At 36.2% G+C, this 26,632-nt stretch overlaps 1 protein-coding gene across 3 annotated transcripts in view; it reads right to left on the bottom strand.

The window, feature by feature from the left end:
• The window catches only part of Miga1 (mitoguardin 1), a 79,557-nt gene that overhangs the window by 11,007 nt on the left and 41,918 nt on the right, over positions 1-26,632 (bottom strand). For all 3 annotated transcript variants that reach the window (XM_027935230.2, XM_071617958.1, XM_071617959.1), the window contains exons 8-13: positions 13,477-13,577; positions 7,044-7,162; positions 6,703-6,775; positions 5,806-5,892; positions 3,852-3,950; positions 1,497-1,631 (exon numbers count right to left, since the gene is read on the bottom strand). In XM_027935230.2, coding sequence (XP_027791031.1) covers positions 1,497-1,631; positions 3,852-3,950; positions 5,806-5,892; positions 6,703-6,775; positions 7,044-7,162; positions 13,477-13,577 — 614 coding nt within the window. The remainder of the gene's footprint in view (positions 1-1,496; positions 1,632-3,851; positions 3,951-5,805; positions 5,893-6,702; positions 6,776-7,043; positions 7,163-13,476; positions 13,578-26,632) is intronic.

Raw genomic sequence — 26,632 nt, 5'->3', positions numbered from 1 at the left:
ACAAATAAATAAATAAATAAAATAAACTTATACAGCACATTCTGAAGAATTCTGACTCTACTCTTGCATGACCTAACTTTGATGAAGGTCACTTTACCAAACAAATTCCAGAAATGAAGAACACATACTTCCTATGATTAAAAAAATTTAAATCAGAAGAAGGTAGATTTATAAAAATACTTCAAAAACTAAAAATACTTTAAAACTTAATATGAAGGTTAGGGTTGTAATTCAGTGGGAGACTACATTATCTACCATGCACAAGGCCCTGGGTTCAATCCCCAACACAAAAATGAATAATGAGGAAATTTCAAAATAATTGTGAAACTGCCAATAGGAACTAACTTACTTCTAGATGCATATTTAAAGCCCATCAAAAATCAAGGTCAGAGAATTAAATATAATAAACAGACTGAGAATATTCAAAGTATAAAATATGGCTTGAGCCTATCTTATTTTTACAGCTGCCAATTTTTTCTCTCATAATTTTCTTTCTTTCTCTATTTTTCTGCTCCCCCCACCCTCTACCTTGTACTGGGGATTGAAATTGGGCACTTTATCACTAAACTATATCTCCAGATCTTTTTATTTTATTTTATTTTTGGTACCAGGGATTGAACCCAGGAGCACTTAACCACTGAGCCACATCCCCAGCCCTATTTTGTATTTTATTTAGAGCCAGGGTTTCACTGAGTTGCTTAGCACCTTGTTTTTGCTGAGGCTGGCTTTGAACTCAAGATCCTCCTGTTTCAGTTTCCCAAGCCACTGGGATTACAGGCATGTGCACTGTGCCCAGCCCAGGCCTTTTTATTTTTAGACAGTCTCATTAAGGTGCTGAGGCTGACTTCAAACTTGTCATCCTTCTGCCACTGCCTCCTCATTTGCTGGGATTACAGGCTTGTGCCATCATAACCAGCTTCTCCAAACTTTTGATAATATTTAGGAATATAAATATCTCTATTTTCCTCTTAAAAATATACATTGTCATTTAAAAAAACTATAACTTCCATATTTTAGTCTAGTCTTTCAGCCATTTGCATTACAGATGATTTTTTTTTGTTAGGCCTGAACTATCTGAAGTCTGAGTTTCTTTAGAGATCTGAAGAAATATGAGGTTTACCAGATCAAGGCTAGGACTGGTAAAAGGGTCAAAAGGAGAAACTCATCTGAAGGTGTGATATATATATACATATCTGATTCTACTATCAGAGAATGAGCTCAGTTTCCACGGTAGTCATTCCACAGGCAGATATATATATGTAAATTTTATTGTTTTCCTCAGTTCTGATCATTTTCTTATAAAATTTAAATGGCTAAGAAAGGAAAATCACCACTTACAGTTTCTTTTTTTTAAAAAAAGTATTTATTTTTTAGGTTTTTTAGGTAGTCACAATATCTTTATTTTATTTTTATGTGGTGCTGAGGATCAAACCCAGTGCCTCATGCATGCCAGGCAAGCTCGCTACCACTTGAGCTACATCCCTAACTCCACTTACAGTTTCTTTGAAGGAAGAGTTCAGCCAGCGATTATTTACTACATTCTGTATGGATGTTGGTGGGTTTTCTAGGTCTTCAAAAGAATCCATTAATATAAAATCCAGAACAACATCATAAAAATTTAGATTTTTCACCTGCATTACATTGGGAATTAAAACATAAATTATTATTACAGAGAGATGGAATAAAGTCTGAGTCAAGGTTTCATACTTGGGTAACAGCAAGGTTTTCTGTTTTCTGAGTCAAATCTGATTGTATTTCTCACAGAGATGAAGAGAAGAGTTAAATATGAAATATCACCCCCAGAAATTACAATTCACATGGAAGCTGCTCCTTCCTGGATCTCATCAAGTACAATTAATTTCTCATTACTCTTTATTTTATGAGTTCTTTTCAGGCTTCCATTAGATCATCCATAATGTTCATTCTACTTTGTTACTTAGTTATTGGTATATCTACTTATCTTCCCACCAGATCACAAACCTCCTGATTTTCATTCCTTCATATAGATTGTTATATAACATATGCTAGACTAAATGCTTAGACTTCTACAGTAAGCAAACTGATGCCTTTTGTCTAGTCGGGAAAACAGCAACAAAATAATCTCACAAACATCCAATGACAAACTCTGACAAGCACAATAAATGAGAAAGTACATGAGAGTCAAAAATGGAGATTTTGATTTTAAGTTGGATGCCAGACAGAGCTTTTCTTGGGGAATGAGGCTTCCCAGGTAGAAAAAATTCTTATCAGAGACTTTAAGGTGAGAAGGAACAAAATGGTGTTGAATTGAAAGAAATCATTGAAAGAATGGTGTAGCACTCTACAAGAGAGTGGCAAGATCCAAGAATGAAAGGCTGGATCCTGCAGGGATTTATGGCCCATGTGAATGAGATTCCATTTCATTCTCACAATATTTGGGGTACAGGATGGGATTGGGGATGATAGAAGAGAGAGACCCATGATTGATTGATTGATTGATTGATTGTACTCGTGATCTAACCCGGGGTGCTTAACCACTGAGCCACATCCCCATCACTTTTTATTTATTTATTTTGAGACAGGGTCTTACTACGTGGCTTAGGACCTTGCTAAGTTGCTGAGGCTGGCTTTGAATTTGTGATCCTCCTGCTTCAGCCTCCTGAGTCACTGGGAGTACAGGTATGCACCACCACACCCAGCTCCAACTGTATTTTTTAAAGATCATTTTGGTGACAGTGTAGAAAGTGGAACAGAGAATGGAAAGAGTAAAGTGGTGGTGGGAGTTGGGGGCTAGGCAGGGAATCAGGGAACACAAAAGATTCTGAGGTGGGTCAGAAGAAAGGTAACAGACACTTAGGCCAAGATAGTAGAGACAGAAATAGAGAAAAGTTGAAGAAATTAAAATATATTTAAGAGATAAAATTGACAAAACTTAGAGATGAATATGAAAAAGTGGGAGAGGACCAGGGAAGGGTAAAGGATGAGACTGAGGTTTCTGGCTTATAGAACAGAAAGGATACTGATCCCATTCATTGAATAAAGGAACACAATAGAAGGAAAAATTATGCCTCTATGTTATAAACCTGTTTTTTCCTGCTTAGAATGCCTTTTGGTGCCTTTTAAATTCATTCTTTAAGCTACTACAATAAGATGCTCCAGGCTTATCATGTGCTCTTTCTGTCTCAGCACTGAAATAAGTTATTTTCCCAAGGAGTCCTATTTTGTTTTTAGTGGAATGTGGTCATTAGAAATCCAAGATCTGTGTGCCGAGAATAATTTTTTTTTTTTGTAATATTGTTGCTTCCAGATCCTCTCAATGGACAGGGCTAGGAAATATTATTTATGTACATGCAAATTTTTCTATTTATATTTATTTCTACAATAATATATATTAGAATCTATAAATTCACACTGATAGCTCCAATTCTAATCTTGACTTTTTATACCTTCCTTCTCCAACAGTAAGAATCTGCCTCTGATTCTTCTCAATAAATTTATTTGTTCAATTCTTGTAACCAATCCCCAGCTCCACTGAGCAGACTATTGTCTTATCTGAAACCACTTGCATAGGACACCATTACTGCCTTGCTGGAGATTGCCAACTGACTTTTAGATGGAAAGAAGGTAGAAAAGAAAGGAGGAAGGAAAGAGGGGTGAATAGAGGAAACGAAGGTTTTTTAAAAGTTGTTTACCACAATTGGCCCAAGTATAAAAAAGTACAGTTTCTATTGTTTATGACTCTGTCAGAACACTGCCCTACCACCACAAAATTGATTTTACTATCACTTAACAATGAAACAAAGGCCTCAACTCATATAAACATGCACAAATAATGAAGAAAAGTTTAGAAATTATAAAAATTTTGAATTTACCCCTCTGGCAGCAAGTTCCATTTCAGTACTAGCCCAGTGATCAGTTTGCTCTAAAAAATACATCATTTCATCAAAAACATCTTCAAACTTCTTTGGATTCTGCAGATGAAAACACATTTTAATCCTAAACTCAAGCCTACAAAATAAATAAGTTACTTTTCAAGTAAGTTTGCTGAATCTTAATTATTTTAAGTAACTGAATTGAAATAATTTTTCAAGGTATGCACATTTATTTCATTTACTATTTTGTTTTTCTAATATTTTTCAGAAGTCAAGAATGAGAATGGTAATAAAAAGTCAAATCAAACTGTTTATTACTCAAATATGTATGCCTATTTTGGTCAGTCTTTAAGATGAAAATATGTTTTAGCAGCCATTATGAGATGCTTTTGTGGTTCCTCTCGTTTTGGAAGAACTCAAGTTCAAATCCCTGGTTTTATCTGCTATGAGAAGGCCAAGAAAGAACACAAGATTTACACTGGGAATTACAAGTAGTTAATATCACCTTATGTTTACTTAATACTTAACCAAGTACATGCAAATGATTCAAGGAAGGCCCTTTTTATTTTATTTTTCTCTCATCATCTAGACAAACTGCATAAAATAAAGTGATTCCTTATAGTCTGAATGAAGTTCTGTCCTTGTATCTACTTTATTCAGTCCTATGAAGATAAGTAAGAGGCATTTCTATTTGTATTCCAGATTTCTGAATATTCTGTCCTTTAACCTTCTTCCTGAACAGGATTAAGGAAGGTAAAAGAAGAGGTATTATTAGTCATAATAACAGTGGTGGCTATAATAGCAGATCTAATGATGATCTTACCATGACAATCACAAACTTTATGGCAAATTGGGAATAATTCATGCAAAACAACTTAGTCAAAAAAGTATGGATATTATACATAGGAAATAACAACCCAAGTAGAAATCAATGTTCTTTGGATGATGATGATGATGATGATGATGATGATTTTACTATTATTTTGAGGTGCTGGGGATTGAACCTAGGTAAGCATCTTGGGTAAGTACTTATCATTTAGCTACTTTCACACTCCTTTTTGAGACAGTGTCTCACTAAATTGTCCAGGCTGGTCGCAAACTTGAGGTCTTCCTGCCTCAGCTTCTAAAGCAGCTGGGATTACAGGCATGAGCCACCGTGTCCAGTTTAGATGATGATGATGATGATGATGATGATGATAATTTTGTGGTACTGGGGATTCAATCCAGGGATGCTCTGCCACTGAGCTATATCCCTAGTTTTTTTTCTTTTTCTTTTTCTTTTTTTAGTACCAGGGGTTGAACCCAGGTGTGCTTAACTACTGAGCCACATCCCTAGCCATTTTATTTTTTAATTTTGAGACAAGTTCTCACTAAGTTGCCCGGGCTGGCCTTGCAATCCTCTTCCCTCAGTTTCCCCAGTTGCTGGGATTATAGATTTGTGTCACTATGCACAGCTTGGCTTAGATTATTATTTTTTGGGGGGAGTACTAGGGATTGAACTCAGGGGCACTCGACCACCAGCCACATCCCCAGCCCTATATTATATTTAATTTACAGACAGGGTCTCACTGAGTTGCTTAGTGTCTTGCTATTGCTAAGGCTGGCTTTGAACTCACATTCCTCCTGCCTCAGCCTCCTAAGCCGCTGAGATTACAGGCGTGCTCCACCGCAACCAGCTTTAGATTATTATTATTTTTAAAAATATTTTTGAGTTGTTGATGTACCTTTATTTTTTATTTATTTGTATGTGGTGCTAAGGATTGAACCCAGTGCCTCATATATGATAGGCAAGTGCTCTGCGACTGAGCTACAACCCCAGCCCCTAGATTATTTTTAATATGTGAACCTTTGCAACTATCTACAAAAACTTTTCAACCATTAAAAAACTAATGTACTTTAATCTTCAGTTAAATGAAAATAATAATAAAAAAACTTGCTAGCAAAAGAAGTTTACCTTTCGTGCTTTCACAATTAAAGCTGACAAAATTTTCCTTCCACTCTCTGCAAGGAATATCCTGTTGGCTGTTTCTGAAAGAATCACCTGAAAAAATATCCATCCCAAACAAAGTAAAAAGAGACCTATAATAAAATTGGACATCCAACTTTATAGCACATCCACACATAAATAACCTTAATATAGCTAATACATTACATTTACTAAATTAAAAAAGTCCACATTTACTAAAATAAAAAGCTCTTTGAGACCTATGAACAAAAAAAATATTAAAGGGAGATAAATCTGAAATTAGATTTTGTTCAATATAATCAAAAAGTCTAAAATAAATTTATACAGTCCCCAAATATAAGATTTCATTTCTTTTTAGAAAATGACTTTTAAAAACCCTAAAATACAAACCAATTGATAATAACAAGGATGATTTTTAAACAGCCTCAACCCTTTTTGAGCAGTATCAGGGGACTGAACTCAGGGGTTCACTGAGCTACAAGCTCAGCTTTTTTTGAGGGAATTAGGTACTGGGGATTTAACCCAGGGGTGCTTTACCACTGTGCTATATCCCCCAGCCCTTTTTATTTTTTATTTTGAGACAGAGTCTTGCTAAATTACTGAGGCTGGCCTCAAACTTGGGATACTCTTGCCTCAACTTCCTGGGTTGTTAGGATTACAGGTGTTCACCACCATGCCCAGCTCTTAAGCAGTCATTTTTAGATACTTATAGAATCAAAATACTATTACTGATTTGACAAAGTGCAGTGGACCTGGGAAGCCACAGAAAAGTACAATGACAAATGGAAACCAAGTAGCAGGGAGGAAAAATATACCCTAGTAAGCTTTATATCAAAAGGGTGAAGATGAGTGGTAGGTAAAGTCACTTAATGTTTGAAAAAATACCTGAAAAGCCTGTCGAATACAATGAAGTTTGGCAAGAAAATCACTGTCTCCCAGGCACTCCAACATTTCAGTTCTGTGTAATAAATAGGGAAGACAACTGTTAAACTTCATTCAAGGTCAAGCTGAGTACAAATATGAACTCAAACAAGGCTAAACCTCAGGACCTCAACATAAAATATATATCTTCCCTATACTGACAGAACATGTGAAAGAACTTCTTTTCTACCTGGACCGAAAACATTTTTCTTTATTCTCATAAACATAGTTTCAGTAAATACCACACAAACATAGTAACAGCAACTTAATATTTTCCATAAACAGACACTAAACAGGAGAGGTACCTCAGTACTCTGGAGTAAATTTTTCCTTCTTCAACTAAATGCATGGCTTCTTCATAAAAAGGGCAGCGGCAAAAAGATTCCAGGCTGTAGGTATGCCGTATTTCTCTGTGTTCTGCAAGCTAGGAATACAGTGTTAACACAGTTGACACTGATATAACAGGAGGAACTAAAAGAAAAAAATGGGATTTCCCTATTATCAAAATACACTAAATTTGATTAAAACAAAATCTTCACTAACATTTTATAGCTAATAAAACCTAATTTACTTCAAAATTCAGTTGTTCAGGAGTAAAATTTTGTTAAGAAGCTTCGTTCATTTTGAATCCAAACATTTAAATTCACAGGGTACATAAATAAGCAACATCTTATTATTTATCAATAATAATAACTGAACAGGATGCATTAGAAAAAGAGAGAGAAGCTAGGTGTGGTAGTTCATTGCCTGTAGTTCAAGTTACTTGGGAGATTGAGGCAGGATGCAGGAGGATCATAAGTTTGACCACAGCCTGGGCAATTTAGCAAAACTCTGTCTCAAAATACAATAAAAAGGGTTGGCTCAGTGGTAGAGCATTTGTCTAACATGTGCAAAGCCTGGGTTCAATCCCCAGTAGTGTTGAGAGAGAGACAGAGAGAAGGATGAGGAGGAGGAGGAGAAGGATTTTTATCATCCAAAGAGTACTTAAAAGTATAACTCATGAAGCAAAACTTTCTACAAAAACATGGAAATAAGCTTGACTTGGCTATTCTAAGAAATTCTGCCTTATATTTAGCTTTGATTAAACTTTGTGTAACTCAAAGTCATGTTCTTCTGGCTAGCAAAACAACTCTACAAATTCCAGCCTTCTGACAGTTCATTTAAAAAATAACTGCAAATACTATAGAGGAGCCAACTTAACAAAAACCCTCTAGAGTAATTTTATTTTTCAATATGAAGTGATCCATTTAATGATACACTGCACTTTTTTCCCCCTTGTGTTACTGGGGAATCCAGGGTCTTGCCCATGCTAGGCAAGTGCTCTCTCACTAAGCTACATTCCCATTCCCAATCTCCCCATTGTTTTTTATTTTTTTTGTTTTGTTTTGGGGGGGTGATACTGGGGATCAGCTCTTTACCAGTGAGCTACATCCCCAATCCTCTTTTTTTTTTGAGACAAATTACCAAGGCTGGCTTTCAACTTGTGATCCTCCTGCCTCTGTCGTTCAAGTAGCTGGGATTACAAGTGTGCACCATCATGCCTGGCCCCAGCCCTTTTGATTTTATTTTGAGACAGGTTTTGCTATATTTCCCAGGCTGCCTCAAAGTCACAATCTTCTACCTTGTCTCCTATGTAGGTGGGATTACAGGTATGTATCACTGTGTCTAGCTACATTTTCTTTTAAATAATAGTTTTACTGAGATACAATTCACATATCACAAAATTCACCCTTTTAAAGCATACAACTCAGTGCTTTTGGTATATTCAGAGTTATGCAACAAGCACTATTTTCTAATTTGAGAACATTTTTATCACTCCACCAAGAAACCCCCTACCTTTCAGTAATCTCTCTCAATCCTATATCTCTCAATCCCTATATCCTGGAAACCACTATCTATTTGCAGGCTCTATGGAGTTCCCTACTCCATATAAATGAAATCAAACAATATGTGTCCTTTTGTGTCTGGCTTCTTTCACTTAGTATAATGTTTTCAAGGTTCAATCATGATGTAGCCTATATTAGTACTTCACTTGTTTTTATAGCTGAATAAAATCCCATTGTATGAATGTATACCATATTTTGTTTATCCATTCCTCACAACTGATGGACATTTGTTTTAAAATTTTGGCTATCATGAGTATAGCTGCTATGAATATTTGTGTATAAAGTTTTGTGTAGATAGATGTTTTCAATTCTCCTGGTATACCCCTAGGAATGAGAGGGTCAGATGGTTACTTTGTTTTACTTTTTAGGGAACTTCCAGACTATCTTACAGTGGCTGCCCATTTTCTAATATGATCAGCAATGTAACAGACTTCATATTTTTACTTATTTTTAATAACAACTCTTCTTGTCCATCTTTTTGAATACATCTACCAGAGTGGATGTGAATTGATCTGAATTCTCAAATAACTAATGATGCTAAATATTTTTTCATTTTTATAGACCATTTGTATATTTTCTTTTGAGAAAGTCTATTTAATCGCTTTGCCTTTTTAAAAAATTATTTTATTTTTTGGTACTGAGGATTAATTCCAGGAGCACTCTTCCACTGAACTACCCACCTTAGCCCTTTTTTATTTTGAGATAGAGTCTTGTCGAATATCTCAAGCTGGGCTTGAACTTGTGATCCTCTTACCTCAGTCTCCCAAGTAGCTGGGATTTATAGGCAAGCACCACCTGGATGCTTTTTTTTTTTTTTTTTGGTACTGAAGATTGAACCCAGGAGCCCTTTACCGCTGAACCATATCCCCAGCCCATTTTTTATTTTGAGACAGAGTCTAACTAAGTTGCTGAGGGTCTTATTAAGTTGCTCAGGCTGGCTTTGAACTTGTGATACTCATGTTTCAGCCTCCCAAATCACTGGGATTACAGGCGTGCACCACCACATCTGGCCTGGATGCCCATTTTTAAATTGGGTTATTTATTCATTTATTATTGAGTTATAAAATTTCTTTACACATTCTAAATACAAACTCTTGTCAGAGAAATTAGGCAAGAGAAAGAAAATAAAAAGGATAAAAATAGGAATGGAAGAAGTCAAATTATTACTGTTAGCAGATGATATAATCCTATACTTGGAAGATCAAAAAAACGCCACCAAAAGATTGCTAGTGCTAATAAATTCATCAAAGTAGCAGGTTGCAAAATCAACATATGAAAACCAGTAACTTTCCTAAATACCAGTAATGAATCTGCTGAGAAAAAAATCAGGAAAACAATTCCATTCACAATAGCTGCAAACAGAACAAAACAAAACAAAACAAAACACTAAAATAACACAATTTAGGAATAAATCTAACCAAGGAGGTGAAATACCTCTACAATGAAAACAACAGAACGCTAAAGAAAGAAATTGAAGAGGACCTCAGATGGAAATACCTCCCATGTTCACAGATAAGCAGAATTAATACTGTTAAAATGGCCACATTACCAAAAGCAATATATAGATTCAAGGCAATTCCCATTAAAATACTAATGACATTCTTCAGAGAACTAGAAAAAACAGTCCTAAATACAAGCTCTTTATCAGATATATAATTTACAAATATTTTCTCCTATTCTGTTATCTTTACACTTTTTGTTGGTGTCCTTTGAGGCACAAAAGTTCAATTTTAATAAAGTCTAATTAATCAATATTTTTTTTCTTTTGTATGACTTAAGTTATATTTCCTGATTGTACAGAATATCAAGGTCAGCCAGAGGTGAGGGACTAGGGATGTCTATGTTTCTTCCTAGCTGTGTGCATAGCACTATATGTGCATGTGACTTTCTGGATTTCCAGGAATATGATGGAGTTTTCCAAAGCCTCTTTTGAACATCTCATTGCCCAGTTTTTCCTTTTAAGGTTCTTAGTGAGTTTCTCTTTTGCTCCATCTGGTATTATCACTTCAGGTACCTGTGATGGTAAACAACTGCCACTGATTCTTTTTAAAAAGGGACTTTGTGCACAGAGTGAACTCCAAATTAGGTCACATAAAGATAAGACCTGAGAATGGAATTAGCAAGGAGCTGCTATAGAGGTCCGACTGTCAGTTCTCTAGGGATGGGTCTTTCGGGAAGTGTCAATGCCCTTAAGTTCCTTCCAGTGGCTGCCAGACTGTTTTTCCCAACCATAATTACAATATTTGGTTTTCAACACTACCACAGATAGAAAGAGAGAGATAGGAACTGAGCAGAATAAAAATGTACAAAGCTCTTATAAGAAGTCTACCATTTTTCTTAAATAAATACTCTGAAATTTTGCTAGTCTATTCTCAGTTTTTAGGTTTTTTTTTTTTTGTTTTGTTTTGTTTAGTACCAGGGATTGAACCCAGGGATACTTAACCACTGAGCCACATAACTAGTCCATTTTTTATTTTGAGACAAGTTCTTGCTAAATTATTGCTTAGAGTCTTGCTAAGTTGCTGAGGCTGGCTTTGAACTCATGATCCTTCTGCCTCAGCCTCCCAAGTTGCTGGATTTACAGGTGTTGTGCTCCATTGCACCCGGCCTGTTTTTGGAGTTCTGAAAATTTTGATTTTGATAATTTTGATTTTGGGGTTTGTGAAGGAGATTATTAGACATTTTCTTTTCTTTCTTTCTTCCTTTTTTTTTTTGAGGTGCTGCTAGGTGCATGTTTATTTTAGGGATAATAAAAATATTCTGGAATTAAAATGTAGCATTGTTTGCACAACTCTGTGAATATACTAAAAATCATTGAACTGTACACTTCAAGAGGCTGCATTAATTGGCATGTGACTTACATCTCTATGAAGCTATTATATAAAAAAAGAAGAAAAGACTTTTTTTTTTTTTTTTTTTTTGAAAGCCAAGTGTCTGCTATACTTTAGAAAAGAAAGACTTTTCAACTGTGGTTACAAATCAATGTTCAGCAAAGCTTATATAGGGAAATCTTATTAATCAGTTTCACAAATGATTGACAAGCTTAGAGAAAAGCTTATGTGCAGAACTATTTTAAACAGGCAAGAAATCTTTCTGCTAATTCTTCCCATCCCCTTGTGCTGTGGACTGAATCAAGTGCCTTGTGCATGCAAGTACTCTACAACTGAGCTATGCCATCCAGTTCTTTCTGATAACTCTGCATAAAATTCTTATATGCTCAAACGCTGTTTTACTTCCCAAAGATTTTTGATCTTATTTTCTTAATAACCTTCCCCATTATAACAGTTTTCCCTAATTAAGTGCTTCACATATAGTAAATGTAATTTAAAATAATTTAACGAACATTTCTTATAACATAAAAAAATTTAATTTGGAACATTTGTATTCAGAGATCATACTTTTATTCCCTTCTAGCACTCCTAGGATGTTTCTTGGATACTGAGTTCTTCTTATGTATATTCATACATTTTGTTTTCCATGAGAATTGTTTTAAGTGTACTTAACTACCAAACTTAGTGGCTTATGCCTGCCTGTTATACTGTCATGTACAACTAATTAGAACAAATAAATTTTTTTAAAATGAAAATAATTCAGGAGGTGACACTGTTAGTAATGGTTAAAATACACAGAAAAATCTTTAAAGGATGAAAAAGACTGTAGGACTGGGGTTGTAGCTCAGTGGTAGAGTGCTCACCTAGCATGTATGAGGCACTCCGCTTAAATCTCAGCACCACACATAAATAAACAAATAAGGGCCCATTGACAACTAAAAAAAAAAAAAGAAAAAGAAAAAGAAAGAAAGAGACTGTAGATTAGTACTGCTTTAAAAAAGGGAGAATCAAGGTTTAGGACACAAAGTAAATTCTCACATCATTGAAGATACATAATACAGTTTAAATGAAAAAAGACAATACCACAAATCTCATAAAAATGCAGATATTATGAGGTAAAACTGGTAATATGTGATTTTTAAAAATATTTATTTTTTGGTTGTAACTGGACACAATATATTTATTTTATTTATTTTTATGTGGTCCTGAGGATCCAACCCAGGGCCTCCCATGTGCTAGGGGAGCACCCTATAGCTGAGCCACAATCCCAGCCCCTTATATTGTTTTAAGGTTAAAAAATTATAAAAAGCTGACCTCTTTACAAGAGGTCTCAGTAGAAAATAAATGACCCACACATTTATGGGTGTTCAATGATCACCAACATTTACACATTAGTGAATTTATATCTAGCTTTATTCCTGTGCCTATATATTTGTATAATATACCACATTTTTCTTTTTACAAAATTATAATCATATGCTCTATATAAAACTTTCCATACTTTTCACTTAAGATATATTACCATGCTATTAAAAGTTATCAAAAACATTTATGGCTGAAAATATTTCAAGTAATAGATATCCACTATTGGGCATTGTATTGCTTTCAGTTTTTCATTATTATTAAAATGTCAGTGAACATTTTTATACACACATCTTTGAATCTGATCACTTCCTTGGATCAAATATCTACAAGTATTATTTGTGAACTAAAAAAAATCTGAATTTTTAAAAACTTTTTAAATAAGATGAAAATTGTTTTCCATTAAGATAACTTCATATGTCTCAGCCTATGAAAGTGCTCATTTAGAGAATGTGTTTATACAACCACCTCCTTATAGAGACTATAAGATCCTGTGGGAGTTTATATCCCTGTATCCTGGTATCCCCCATATTAATAAATGGTGCTAGATAAATGGTAACCAAAATGAAATTATAGTACAATGGAAAAATTGTACTCTTGCTGAAAAAGAAAGAAAAATTTTCACTAAGAATATTTAGGAATATACATGTCCTTCCTACCTCTGCTACCGAAGCAAAGGAATCAGTTGATGCAACGCTGGAAGTGTCTCGCAGGCCAAAGTCATCCACGTTTCCCTTTACAGTAGTGTCTGTATCTTTGTCTTAAAAGTGAAAAAGGTGAAAAGTTCAGAAATGAATAGATACACTTTGTCTCTGCCATATTTCACTTTTCATAGTTTTCTCCCACTCATTTTTATTTAGACTACTAGAATCTAAAAAAAAAAACAAAACAAATCAATTGGATATAACCTGACAATAATCAAAGCATATTCACTATTTAACTAATTATAAAATACTGCCAAGCAGAGAAGAAAGTGTTGTAAAGAGAATTTCACTTTTTGAAAGTGGGTGGGGAAACACTGGCGATTGAACCCAGGAGTGCTCTACCACTGCACAACACCTCCAGCTCACTAGTTCTATCTACCTATCTATTTATTTATTTGGTACCGGGGATTTACTCAGGGATACTGGACCACTGAGCCACATCCCCAGCCCTATTTTGTATTTTATTTAGAGTCAGGGTCTCACTGAGTTGTTTACTGCCTCACTGTTGCTGAGGCTGGCTTTGAACTCGCAATTCTCCTGTCTCAACCTCCTGAATCTCTGGGATTACAGGTATTTTTAAATTTTTTATTCTGAGAGAGCAAGTCTCCCAGTTGCTGAGGATGGCCTCTAACTTGCAATCCTCCAGTTTCAACCTCATAACTAGCTGGGATTATAGGTGTGTGTCACTGCATCTGGTAAGAACTACCTTCTTTAAAAAAAAAAAAAAACCAGAAATCTTTGTTTTCATTTATCTAAATTTCCATTCTATCATTCATCTCTAAATAAAATTCATTACCTTTACCAGAAATCTTTCAAGTTCTCTTTAACATCTCTAAATACCATTTGTGATAATATAGGGAAATATAGTTTGTTTGTTGAAAGTCAAACTATAAACTTAGTTTAAATTCAAAAGTTGTGCAACTAATTATGTTCCAAGTTTTAAGTCAAGCAGAAGAGAGAATAAGCCACAACTGATACAAAATTCACTCCTATTAAGAATCAAAAATAACCACACATTTGGATATTTTCCCCTAATTTCCTTTTGGTAGAACAAGATTCTACATTTTAACTATTTATTACCTTCTAAGTTTAATTATTACTGTTTTCAGATGAAGTTTACATCAATTATTTCAAAGTACTAAACTCAACCAGGCACAGTGGTGCATACCATAAACCCAACTACTAAGTAGGCTAAGAAAGGAAGATTTGAAATTTGAGGCCAGCATGAGCAACTTAATGAGACCCTGTCTCAAAATAAAAAAAAAAAAAAAAAAAAAAATGAAAAGGGCTGGGGACATAGCTTAGTGGTAGAGCACCCCTAAGTTCAATCCCCAGTACTAAAAGCAATAAATGAATAAGTAACCATACTTAACATTTACAATCCTTCTACTTATAAGTGATCCACACTTATAATCCTAGCTACTCAGGAGAGTGAGGCAGAAGTATTATTGAGCCCAGGAGTTTGAGGCCAGGCTTGGCAACAAAAGCAAGACCATGTCTCAAAAAAAAAAAAAAAAAAAAAAAATCCTACTACTTCTACTAAATGACTGATAAGAAGACAAAGTCTAAGGTTAAATCACTGTATTTCACAATTATTTTAGAAACTTACAGTTTTCTACCAAACTAGAGAATAATACAACATGATAGAGAATAATACAACGTGATTGGGCTGGGGTTGTAGCTCAGTGGTAGAGCACTTGTCTCACACATGTGAAGTACTGGGTTCAATCTTTAGCACGACATAAAAAATAAAATAAAGGTACTCTGTCTACCTACAACTAAAAATATTTTTTAAAAAACCAATATGATTAATTTACACTTCTAAACAGCTACAAAACTGGTATCTTTACATCCTCAGTTTTGGAAAAATTCTCATAATTTTCTTTTCAATTAATGTATGACTTAAAAAACTCATTCACACACTTTGAGATTATTTACAAAATCAGCAATTACAACCTTCAAAACTTTGTCTTAATTATTTTCCATTCTTAGTATTACCTGTGCAAAAAAGAAATCAAGACACAATTTTCATTATGCCAAAGCTTTTACAGTAGGATTAAATTTACAATGAAGTCACTTTTGGTTCCATATGCCTCTTGCCTTTTGCTATTTTCAGAATGGGACACAGACATTTCTCTTTTGTCATTCTACCTTTAAGACATTACCCATGAGCTGTTAAAAGTCTGTTTTATTTCAGTCAACAGTAACAGCCATTCAGTATCATCCAGATCTGTTACCATGATTGTACTTAAAAAAAAAAAAAAAAAAGCTTACAAAAAAAAAATAGCTCAATTCCAGAGGGACTAGAAAGATTTACTCATTAAATCCTACTCTACAAACCACAAACCATACCTCTTATATCAGTAATTATTGTGATTCCTGGAATGGCAACTTATTAATTATGAAGAGAAATAACACATCTGTTTTTTAGAGAAACCTATTAAAAAGTATAAAGAAAGAATCTTGGGCAATATCCCAAACTAGCTGCTTTTATTTTTCCAGTTAAAATTTAAAATGCTCTTTCTAAAAAGTATCAACACAAGCTGGGGATGTGGCTCAGCGATAGATCGCTCACCTAGCACATGTGGGGTACTAGGTTTGATCCTCAAAACCACATAAAAATAAAGGTATTGTGTCCAACTACAACCAAAACAAAATATTTTTTAAAAAGAAGTATCAACACTTGTGGTTCTGAGAGACAGGGAAAGCAGCAAAATTTAAAAACCAAAGGTTTCATCTTAGTCAATATTTTTAGAAACTACTTACTAAATTTTTCTTAGTGGAAAAAAATGCTAAACCCACAGTGAGATATATTGGAAAAAATGGCAATTATTTCAAAGATATATAGCAATGGAAATTCTCACACACCACTGGTGGAAACATCATTTGGTAGAACCACTTTGGAAAGTTGGACTTTATTCTACCAAAGTTCAAGATTTCATTTTCTATGTCCTAGCAATTCTACCCTTGGATTTGTTTTATAGAAAAGCATGCTTATGTACAAAAGAATGTTCATAAGAATACTATTCATAATATCCTCAAACTGGAATAAAAACCTATCCATCTGCTATAGAATACATAAATGAACTAGAGTATTCATTCAATGAAACAATGAAAATGAACTGCTGCTACATGCAAGGATAGGGATGAATCTTGCGAAGAATTATACACATGACATCATTCAGATGAAACTCATGAACAGGCAAAAGTAAACTATTGTGATCAGGGCTAAACACTTCACTGGTAAATACGAAGGAAAGCTAGAAAACTGAGAGTGAGGAACAGGCCTGTAGTTCTGTGGGGAAGTGAAATGGGTATTTATTAGAAGGAGGCACAGGGAGTGGGCAACATTTTATGTTTTGATCTACATGATAATTACAAAGAAGGTGTAATAAGTCAGTGTACTTTTTACTTGGGGTAGAGAGCACTTTCCTCTAAGGATATAAATAGCAGGAAAGAAAACAATATTGATTATACAGCTTGGTCCCAAATGGCTGAGAGCAGAAAAGGTTCAATCAGAACTTTGAAGTGAGGGGAAAGGAGGATAAGAAAAAGAATGCTTTCTCTATTTCATAAAAGCTGAAAATTGCTACTAGATGTGAAATTTTTTTTTTCCGATTGAGGAAGCATCTATAATGGTGTTAGGTTCAAAAAGCCAAAACACCTGATTAGTCTGTTTAGTATAGGAGCAAACTGAAAAATCACCTGCACCTTATAGGGGAAGGCTTAGCAGTAGCAGTAGTATATCATGCCAAGCTTATACCACTCAGCATTTTTTCTCCCAGCTCATCAATTCTTCTTTGCAATGTAGTGGTGGGTTTAGAATTTTAAGTGGGAATGTTCCCTATTAATCTACTTATTTTGAGATGAAGCCTTCTATGTTGCCCAGGCTGGCCTGAAATTCCTAAACTCAGGCCATCATCATTCTGCCTCAATGTTCTGAATAGCTGGGACTATAGTGTGTGCCACCTGGCCTAATTTAGGTAGGCATGTTTAGGTGAGGAAAATGAAATATCTTCAGGAAGGAAAAGACACTGGAACTAAAGAATGCTTACTAATTAAGGTCAACAATAAATACTGATGGAATTATTAAAATAAGCATTTATTTTGCATTTACTACTTTCCAGATACCAAGTTACATGCTTTGCATATATTACCTCATTTAGTTCTCAAAACAACCCTTTGAAGTATATGATATATATATATATATATATTAGAATTAGAATTTTAATATTTATTTTTTTAGTTTTCGGCGGACACAACATCTTTGTTTGTATGTGGTGCTGAGGATTGAACCCGGGGCCGCACGCATGCCAGGCGAGCACGCTACCGCTTGAGCCATATCCCCAGCCCCTTAAGTATATGATATTAATTTGCTTATTTTATATCTCAATAAGCTAAGGCACAAACAGGTTAAGTAACCGGTACATACACACAGAGTTAGGAAATACAATGGTAGGATTTAAACTCAGGTCATCTGACACCAAATTCCATACCATAAAACCACAAAATTGTGGTATCCAGTACAGTAGCCATACATGCCTATGAAGCACATCTGTTATGGTTTAGATGTTAGATGTCTCCCAAAAGTTGATGTGTGAGACAATACCCATCATATACTCAGAGGTGAAATGACTGGGTTATGAGAGTCTTAACCCAATCAGTGAATTAATCCCCTGATAGGGATTAACTGAGTGGTAACTGAAGGCAAGCAAGCTGTGACTGGAGGAGGTGGGGGTCACTGGGGTGTGCCATTGGGGTACACATTTTGTATCTGGCAAGTGGAGTCTCTCTCCCTGTCCTTGGTGGCCGTGTCCTAACCTGCCTTCCTCCACCATGCTGTTCCACCATGATGTTCTGCCTCACCTTGAGCCAGGAGAAATGGACTGACTAAGGACTGAGACCTATAAATCCATGAGTCCTCAAATAAACTTTTCCTTCTCTAAAATTGTTCTTGTCAGATCTTTCAGTCATACAGCAAAAAAAAAAAAAAAAAAAAAATCGAAAACAACATGAAATGTGCTGTTAAGTGTAAAATGCACAGTGGACTTTGATGAACAAAATATATCTCATTAATACACACTTGGTATAAAAATATATTATTAAAATTAATTTTACCTGTTTCTTTTTTAGTTTTAACGTGGTTAGAAGTTTTAAAGTAACAACTGTGGTCCATATATTTCTGGTGGACACAGCCTTTAGAGCATCACTTTTTCATCTACAGTACAAGGAAGGAGTTTATATGTTCTTTAGAAGATTATGATACAACTCACATTTCCTGAGTAACTAATATCTGCCCAAGTATTCTGCTAAGTGCTTTCACAGAATATTTATTTAACACATGTAACACATGATAAGTAGGAATAGCCCATTATGGAACAATAAACATTTTATTGTACTTAGAACAAAACAGCCATTTTCTAACCAAATGGCTTTTTGTCTGGTTTTCAAAACTGTTCATAATCACTGGCCACCCAACCTATCTAATGTTATTTTCCATTAATTAAATAAAAGTCCCTCAGCTCTATCTGAGGATATAATATATTCACCACACTTCTACTTGCATAGTAATGCACAGGTAAAAGTTTTAGCTTTGGAGTCAACCAGCCAACAACTGTACCCTGATCCTAGATTTGCTACTTTTAGCAGCAAATTTACTATCTAGGCAAACTGAAGATAACTGTACTGATTTATAGAGTTGTGGCAAGGATAAGAGTCTGTAGAGGCACTGTACTTGGTATATGGTGAGGACAATATAATTTGTGCTGTTATTATATTACATATTACCATATGGATATTTTACACAATCCTCTGTTTCTCCTGCATCTTCTCTCTATATAAACTACTCTCCTAAAGGGTTGGGGATAGATCTCAGCGCACTTGCCTACCATGTATAAGGTCCTGGGTTCAATCCCCAGTACGGAAACAAAACAAAACAAAACAACTACTCTCCTACTTTCTTGTCCATGCTACCTGAGAATTCACATTCTTTTTTCAATACTCAGCTCAAGTATTATCCTCTGGCACACATCCTCCAAAAATTATCTAACTTGCTGCTTTTATGTAAGGCAATATAGAAAAAGTGTTAAAATCATGGTTATTAGAGCCAGTTTGGATTCAAATTCTGACTTTGCTGCTTATTAGCTGTATGACCTTGGGAAACTTTCTCATCTTTTCCGTTCCAAACTGTTCTCATTTGTAAAATGGGATTAAATCTACCTCACAGAATTGTATGAGAATTTAGTGAGTAAGTGTATGTAAATGTTAGAAACCAGAAACTCTTTGTTACTTAAAAGTATGTATGTGCCCTTTAATAAATTATATTTTAAAATATCTAGTGTCTGAATATATAATACAGAATATTATAGTGTCTGTTCAGCTAGACCGAAGCAACTTGAGTGGCAAGACTTTTTCTTTTTTCTTCTGATAATTTCTACAGTTCTCAGGAGACTACTGAACATATTATAAACACTTAAAGGTTGGTTTTTATAGACTAATATGTGTTATTATAAAGTGACCATCCCCTGGACATGAAAATCATTAAAGAGTCTTTTATTTATTTCTTCTGGATCATTCCGCCTGTAATATGATTTTAACTTGTTTTCAGAGCCCTGTATATATTTTCTAGTATTGTAAATTAAACCTATATTTAATTTCTTAAATTAAGCTTATGATACTATTTTATAAACTTGACACACATAGTTTTGCACTTTATTAATGATAATTAATCTTAGAAGTCCCTAAAACAAAGCATTCCTCAAACTGGGTAATTATACATTAAAATGCACCACAATTACAATTACTCCAAAGGCCCTCAGTAGTGTTTTTTTGTTTGTTTACTGGCAATCTTTTAAAATTAGTGATATAAAATTTATTAAATATTTTTTTACTTATCACCCAGAACTTTTAAAACATTCATACACAGACATAAACAATGTTCTTTTTTGGAAGAACACTGAAACTGTCATGTTTACTTTTAACTAAATTGTCACCTATTTTAGGCCAAAAATCTGACTGGATTCAAGCCTTCTTACTTCTTTCACAACCTCATAATTCACATACTACTTAAGTTTTTCCAAAGAAGGATTTGCTTTAAAAGTTATAAAAAAGAAACCTAGAAAACACTTCAGTCCCAGAATTTGGAACTTTAGGCCGGCATCTATTTCCTTAGACTAATCCCCTTGTGTTTTTCTGTGTCTCACTTTTGCTATCCCTAGGCACATTCTATTTTCTGTCACTTGGAAGGCACTGGGTCTATTTTAACTTCAGCAGTCTCTAGTGGAGATTCCAAAGATGCCACTCCTCTCTTAAAACCCAGGCTGTCCACTGTAGATTTTACAACACCATCAAGGAGAGGAAGCCTGCCAGATGTCTCAGTGTCATCTGACTTCTATGTCAGCAGCTATTCTCTAGACAGTTTTTAGCCATTTAAAAATGATTTGGAACCTTGTCCTTTCTATAGCTTTATTAAAAACAGACAAGTTCCGGCTGCCAACAAGTATTTTGCAAACAGTCTGCTATGATTTGCTTCAATAACTGAAAGTCTAGAAAACTACTGCTGCTCTTTGTGTATTTTGTTAAGACAATCTGTCCATGTACATTGTGATTAATTTTTTGATTTGTTTTAAATGGTATAGTCTGAAAGAAAGAACAAAGTTGAATACAAAAGTAAAAACAACAATTTTATCAAGTGAGAGAAATAAGATCTCATTGTCACTCTGCACACAGATCCATGTTTTCTTTGATGTTTTATTCTCAAGGTGCCTCACAATATTGCAAAGTGACAATGAGACCAACTGGAATGAAAGAGAACTGATAGGGTGGGTTGTGTGTGTGTGTGTGTGTGTGTGTGTGTGTGTGTGTAATACTGGGAATTGAACATAGGGTACTCTACCACTGATTTACATCCCCTGTCCTGTTTATTTTTTTGAGTTAGGGTATCACTATGTTGCTATGGCTGGCCTTGAACTTGCAGTCTTCCTGCCTTAGTCCCCTGTGTTGCTGAATTTATAGGTGTACATCACAATACCTTGCAGAACTAATCAGTTCTTGATTGTTAAGATTTATGGAGTTTCACCTATGTGAAATGATAATACATGTCCAAAAATAGCCTACCACTATGACACTTCCCAAAAGGAGATTTCCACTACAGTTTTATCTGGCTTTCCCTATTTATCAAAACTTTCATACTACCATGACTGGCCAATGTAACAACTGTGATACAGCTGTCAATGTTGAGTAACAGGAGAAAAAGAAAGAGAGCCACTCACATTTTAAAGGAGTTACAGAATTTTCTATTTTTTTCTTTTTAGAAGGAAAGATAAGTGACTGAAACAAGAAGAAATTAAGATTAAGGCTAAAGTTATAGAGACTTTTCTAGGGTAACTAAGTACAGTTGGTCAATCTGTACGTTACATAAAGACTCTTGGCCAAGGGGACAAATAGTGGGAGAAATCCAGTCCAAATATCAAGCCTGAATCTTTCTGGAGGATGATGAATTTTTTTTTTTTTAAAGCACAAAGATGACCTTCCAAAGAAGGTTTATGTGGACCTTTTTCTAAATCATACAGAGAACTTGTATGGTCTAGTGTAGTCCTAGACATAGAAATTCAAGTTATGAAAATATAACTTGAATATAAATGAGGCAAAAGCAAATATCAGGCAACGTTATTTGGGGGACCCCAGCAATTTTCATTGTACTGCTGTCTCTTCTGAGCCTATTTTTGACTTGCATAAGTAACACCAGTTAGGCTTCATTTGGGGGCATTATTATGCCCTTTGAAATGAAGATTATGATGGAAATTACTAAGCAAAATTTCTCATCTGCTGTGCAGTTTGTACCATGTATATTTAGAGACCTGAGTATACAACTTAAGCCTGCAATTCATATAACTCCCTAAAAATAAACCCACAGGGAGTTTATTCTCTTACACAATGATTCTGCAGGAAAGGAAGAGAAGGTCTTAGAGCATCAACTCTGGGCTGCTATTTGATGCAAGATAATAAGTTGAGGTCTTTCCTCTTGCAGCCAAGTTCATTCACTATTCCTAAATGGTCTCTCTGGCTGCTTACCAAAAAAGAACAATGTCTCTCTAGTGGTCAGGAGGTCCCACTCTATAGCTCTTCCTGTTCTCTGCCAGAGAATTTGTGCAGTCAGGACTAGGCTACAAAACATCTTTAATTTTCCCTTGGAGAATGCTGCACTGGCTTAAAAAAATAGTATATGAAAAGAAATTATAAGACACATGAATAAAATATTTAAACTGTACTGGTCATCCTTCTAGAATTTCCTTCAAATATATAAAGTTGATTATGACTTCTTATACTCTTCCATGGCTTCCTCTTGCCTAAAGGCACCTTCATGATTTATCTCCTGCCCATCTTTCTACATTATCTCCTACCATTCTTTCAAATATACTGTGTTCTCATAATATATTAAACCATTTGTAGTTGCCTGAATGGGCTGCACTCTACACCTTGATCCAGTTGTTCCCATCTGCAATGTACTTTCCTTAACTGTTTTCCTGGTGGACAAATCATGTGTCTTTAAGGGCCACTTCTTCTGTGAAGCCTTCCCTTGAGCATTCCCATCAATAATCATACGCTTTTCTGGGCTAGGGATGTGGCTCAAGCAGTAACGCACTCACCTGGCAAGCGCAGGGCGCTGGGTTCGATCCTCAGCACCACATAAAAAAAATAAAATAAAGATGTTGCGTCCACCGAAAATTTAAAAATAAATATTAAAAAAATTCTCTCTCTCTTCTCTCTCTCTCTCTTTAAAAAAATAAAATAGAGTTTCTGCCAGCCGCGCAAGCACCGTACTCAGGGCTGAATTCTGGGTTCGAGACGGGGGAAGGAAGCGGTCCATCTCGGTTCTCCACACCGGTCAGACCACAGAGGAGGCCAGCAGCCACCATGTTGGTAAACTGACGTCACCACCCCTGTTTTCGACTGACCGCAGCTCATTCAGCCATAGAACAGGTAATTTCAGGCTGCAATTCGCCTGCGGCTTGCAGACAGATTGCTAGGGCTCAGCGCCTGGGTGCTTCTTAGAACCTGATCTTATCGGAGTGAATACCGAGCGCGGGGCGGCCGAGTTCCGGCTCCGGAACCGCCCTGGCCCAGGGCTGCTGAGCCTGCAGAGGCTGCTTCTTGGACCCTGCTCCTACCAGAGCATACAACAAGCACTAAGCAGCCGAATTACGGCTCCCGGAACTGAGCCCGCGGGGACTGCTTCTTGGAGCTTACATCTATAGGAGCTTACACCGAGCACGGAGCGGCCGAGTTCCGGCTCCCGGAACTTCCCTGGCCTGGGGCTAGGAGCCCGTGGAAACTGCTTCTCGGTCTGGGTCCTGCTGAGGGCCGGTCAGGACTCACCCGGTGCTTTGGTTGCCCGGCAAGGGGAACGAAATGCTGCCATTCGCATAGGATACCAACATGGCAGAGATCTGATGTCTGCAGAAAGCGGCGGAGGAGGGAACTTCATCAATACCAGTGGTGACATAAGCAGTTGGTCTCCTGGTAGGGGGGGTGAGGCACAGTCACCTGAGTCTCCTCAATTTGTCGTCGAGCCAGAGGGAAGGAGCCGGGCCGCCGCCAGCGCCTGGAGCAGGCCCAGCGGCTCGCCAGCGTGGTGACCGCGTGACCCCAATTGGAGAGGGGGCGGAGCGGAGCCGCCACCTGCAACCGCAAGGTGGGCAGACCCGCGACCCAGTGGTACATGGGCGTGGTAGGAGGGGCAGGGCAGAGCCGCGGTTCGCGCTGTGACGAATGAGAGCGTGCAAGGTAAACAGACCTGTGACAGCCTGGTGGGTCAGGCCCAGTGGCCTGCCAGTGTGGTACACACGTCACCCCAATTGGAGTAGGGGCAGAACAGAGCCGCCGCCAGCTCCCAGAACAGGCCCAGTGACCTGCCGGCGTGGTAGCCACGACACCCCAATTGGAATAAGGAGAGAGCAGAGCCGCCGCCCGCACCTGCAGGAAAGATACGCAAGCAGTATGAAAAGACAAGGAAAGAAAGGACCACAAGCAATGCAGGTCAACGCAACTTTAGAAGAGGTAACAGCTGCAGCAGATGGAATGTCAGATAAAGAATTCAGGATATACATGCTTCAGATGATCTGGAGTATCAAGGAAGACATTAAACAGCAAAATCAGACAATGAAAGATCACTTCGACAACGAATTACGCAAACAAATCCAGGAAGCAAAGGATCAACTATACAGGGAGATAGAGGTTATAAAAAACAAACAAACAGAAATCCTAGAAATGCAGGAAGCAATAAACCAACTTAAAAACTCAATGGAGAATACTACCAGCAGAGTAGAACACTTAGAAGATAGAACATCAGACAATGAAGACAAAGTATTTCAACTGGAAAAGAACATAGACAGCTCAGCAAGACTGTTAAGAAACCATGAGCAGAACATCCAAGAAATATGGGATAACATTAAGAGACCAAACTTAAGAGTCATTGGGATACAGGAAGGTACAGAGCTCCAAACCAAAGGAATGAGAAGTCTATTCAATGAAATAATACAAGAAAACTTCCCAGACTTGAAGAATGAGACAGAATCCCAAATCCTAGAAGCCTACAGGACGCCGAATGTGCAAAATCATAAGAGATCCACACCTAGACACATTATAATGAAGATGCCCAACGTACAGAATAAGGAGAGAATTTTAAAAGCTACAAGAGAAAGGAAGCAGATTACATTTAGGGGTAAGCCAATCAGGATAACAGCTGATCTGTCAACATAGACTCTGAAAGCTAGAAGATCCTGGAATAACATATTTCAAACACTGAAAGAAAATGGGTTCCAACCAAGAATTGTGTATCCTGCGAAATTAAGCTTCAGGATGGAGGATGAAATTAAAACCTTCCACGATAAACAAAAGTTTAAAGAATTCGCAGCTAGAAAACCATCTCTTCAAAACATCCTCGCCAAAGCATTACAGGAAGAGGAAATGGAAAATAACAATGAAAACCAACAGTGGGAGGTAGGACAGTAAAGGGGGGGGGGGGAATAATCAAAGAGGAAAACAAACCATGTTTAGTAACAGAAATAAACAAATATGGCTGGAAGAACAACCCATATCTCAATAATAACCCTAAATGTTAATGGCTTAAACTCACCAATTAAGAGACACAGACTAGTAGAATGGATCACAAAACAAGACCCAACAATATGCTGCCTACAGGAGACGCATTTGATAGGAAAGGACATACATAGGCTGAAGGTGAAAGGTTGGGAAAAATCATATCACTCATATGGACTTCGGAAACAAGCAGGAGTGTCCATACTCATATCAAATAAAATAGATTTCAAGCCAAAGTTAATCAAAAGAGATAAAGAGGGACACTACATACTGCTTAAGGGAACCATACACCAACAAGACATAACAATCATAAATATTTATGCCCCAAACAATGGTGCAGCTATGTTCGTCAAACAAACTCTTCTCAAGTTCAAGAGTCTAATAGACCACCATACCATAATCATGGGAGACTTCAACACACCTCTCTCGCCACTGGACAGATCTTCCAAACAAAAGTTGAATAAGGAAACTATAGAACTCAATAACACTATTAATAACCTAGACCTAATTGACATATATAGAATATACCACCCAACATCAAGCAGTTACACTTTTTTCTCAGCAGCACATGGATCCTTCTCAAAAATAGATCATATATTATGTCACAGGGCAACTCTTAGACAATATAAAGGAGTAGAGATAATACCATGCATCTTATCTGATCATAATGGAATGAAACTGAAAATCAACGATAAAAGAAGGAAGGAAAAAGCATACATCACTTGGAGAATGAACAATAGGTTACTGAATGATCAATGGGTTATAGAAGACATCAAGAAGGAAATCAAAAAATTCTTAGAGATAAATGAAAACACAGACACAACATATCGGAATCTATGGGACACATTGAAAGCAGTTCTAAGAGGAAAATTCATTGCTTGGAGTTCATTCCTTAAAAAAAGAAAAAACCAACAAATAAATGATCTCATACTTCATCTCAAAATCCTTGAAAAAGAAGAGCAAAACAACAGCAAAAGAAGTAGAAGGCAAGAAATAATTAAAATCAGAGCTG

This window comes from Marmota flaviventris, chromosome 10 (assembly GCF_047511675.1).
Source record: "Marmota flaviventris isolate mMarFla1 chromosome 10, mMarFla1.hap1, whole genome shotgun sequence".
Taxonomy (NCBI): domain Eukaryota; kingdom Metazoa; phylum Chordata; class Mammalia; order Rodentia; family Sciuridae; genus Marmota; species Marmota flaviventris.
The sequence above is the reverse complement of the archived record's forward strand: the minus strand, read 5'-3'. Positions and strand labels throughout refer to the sequence as shown.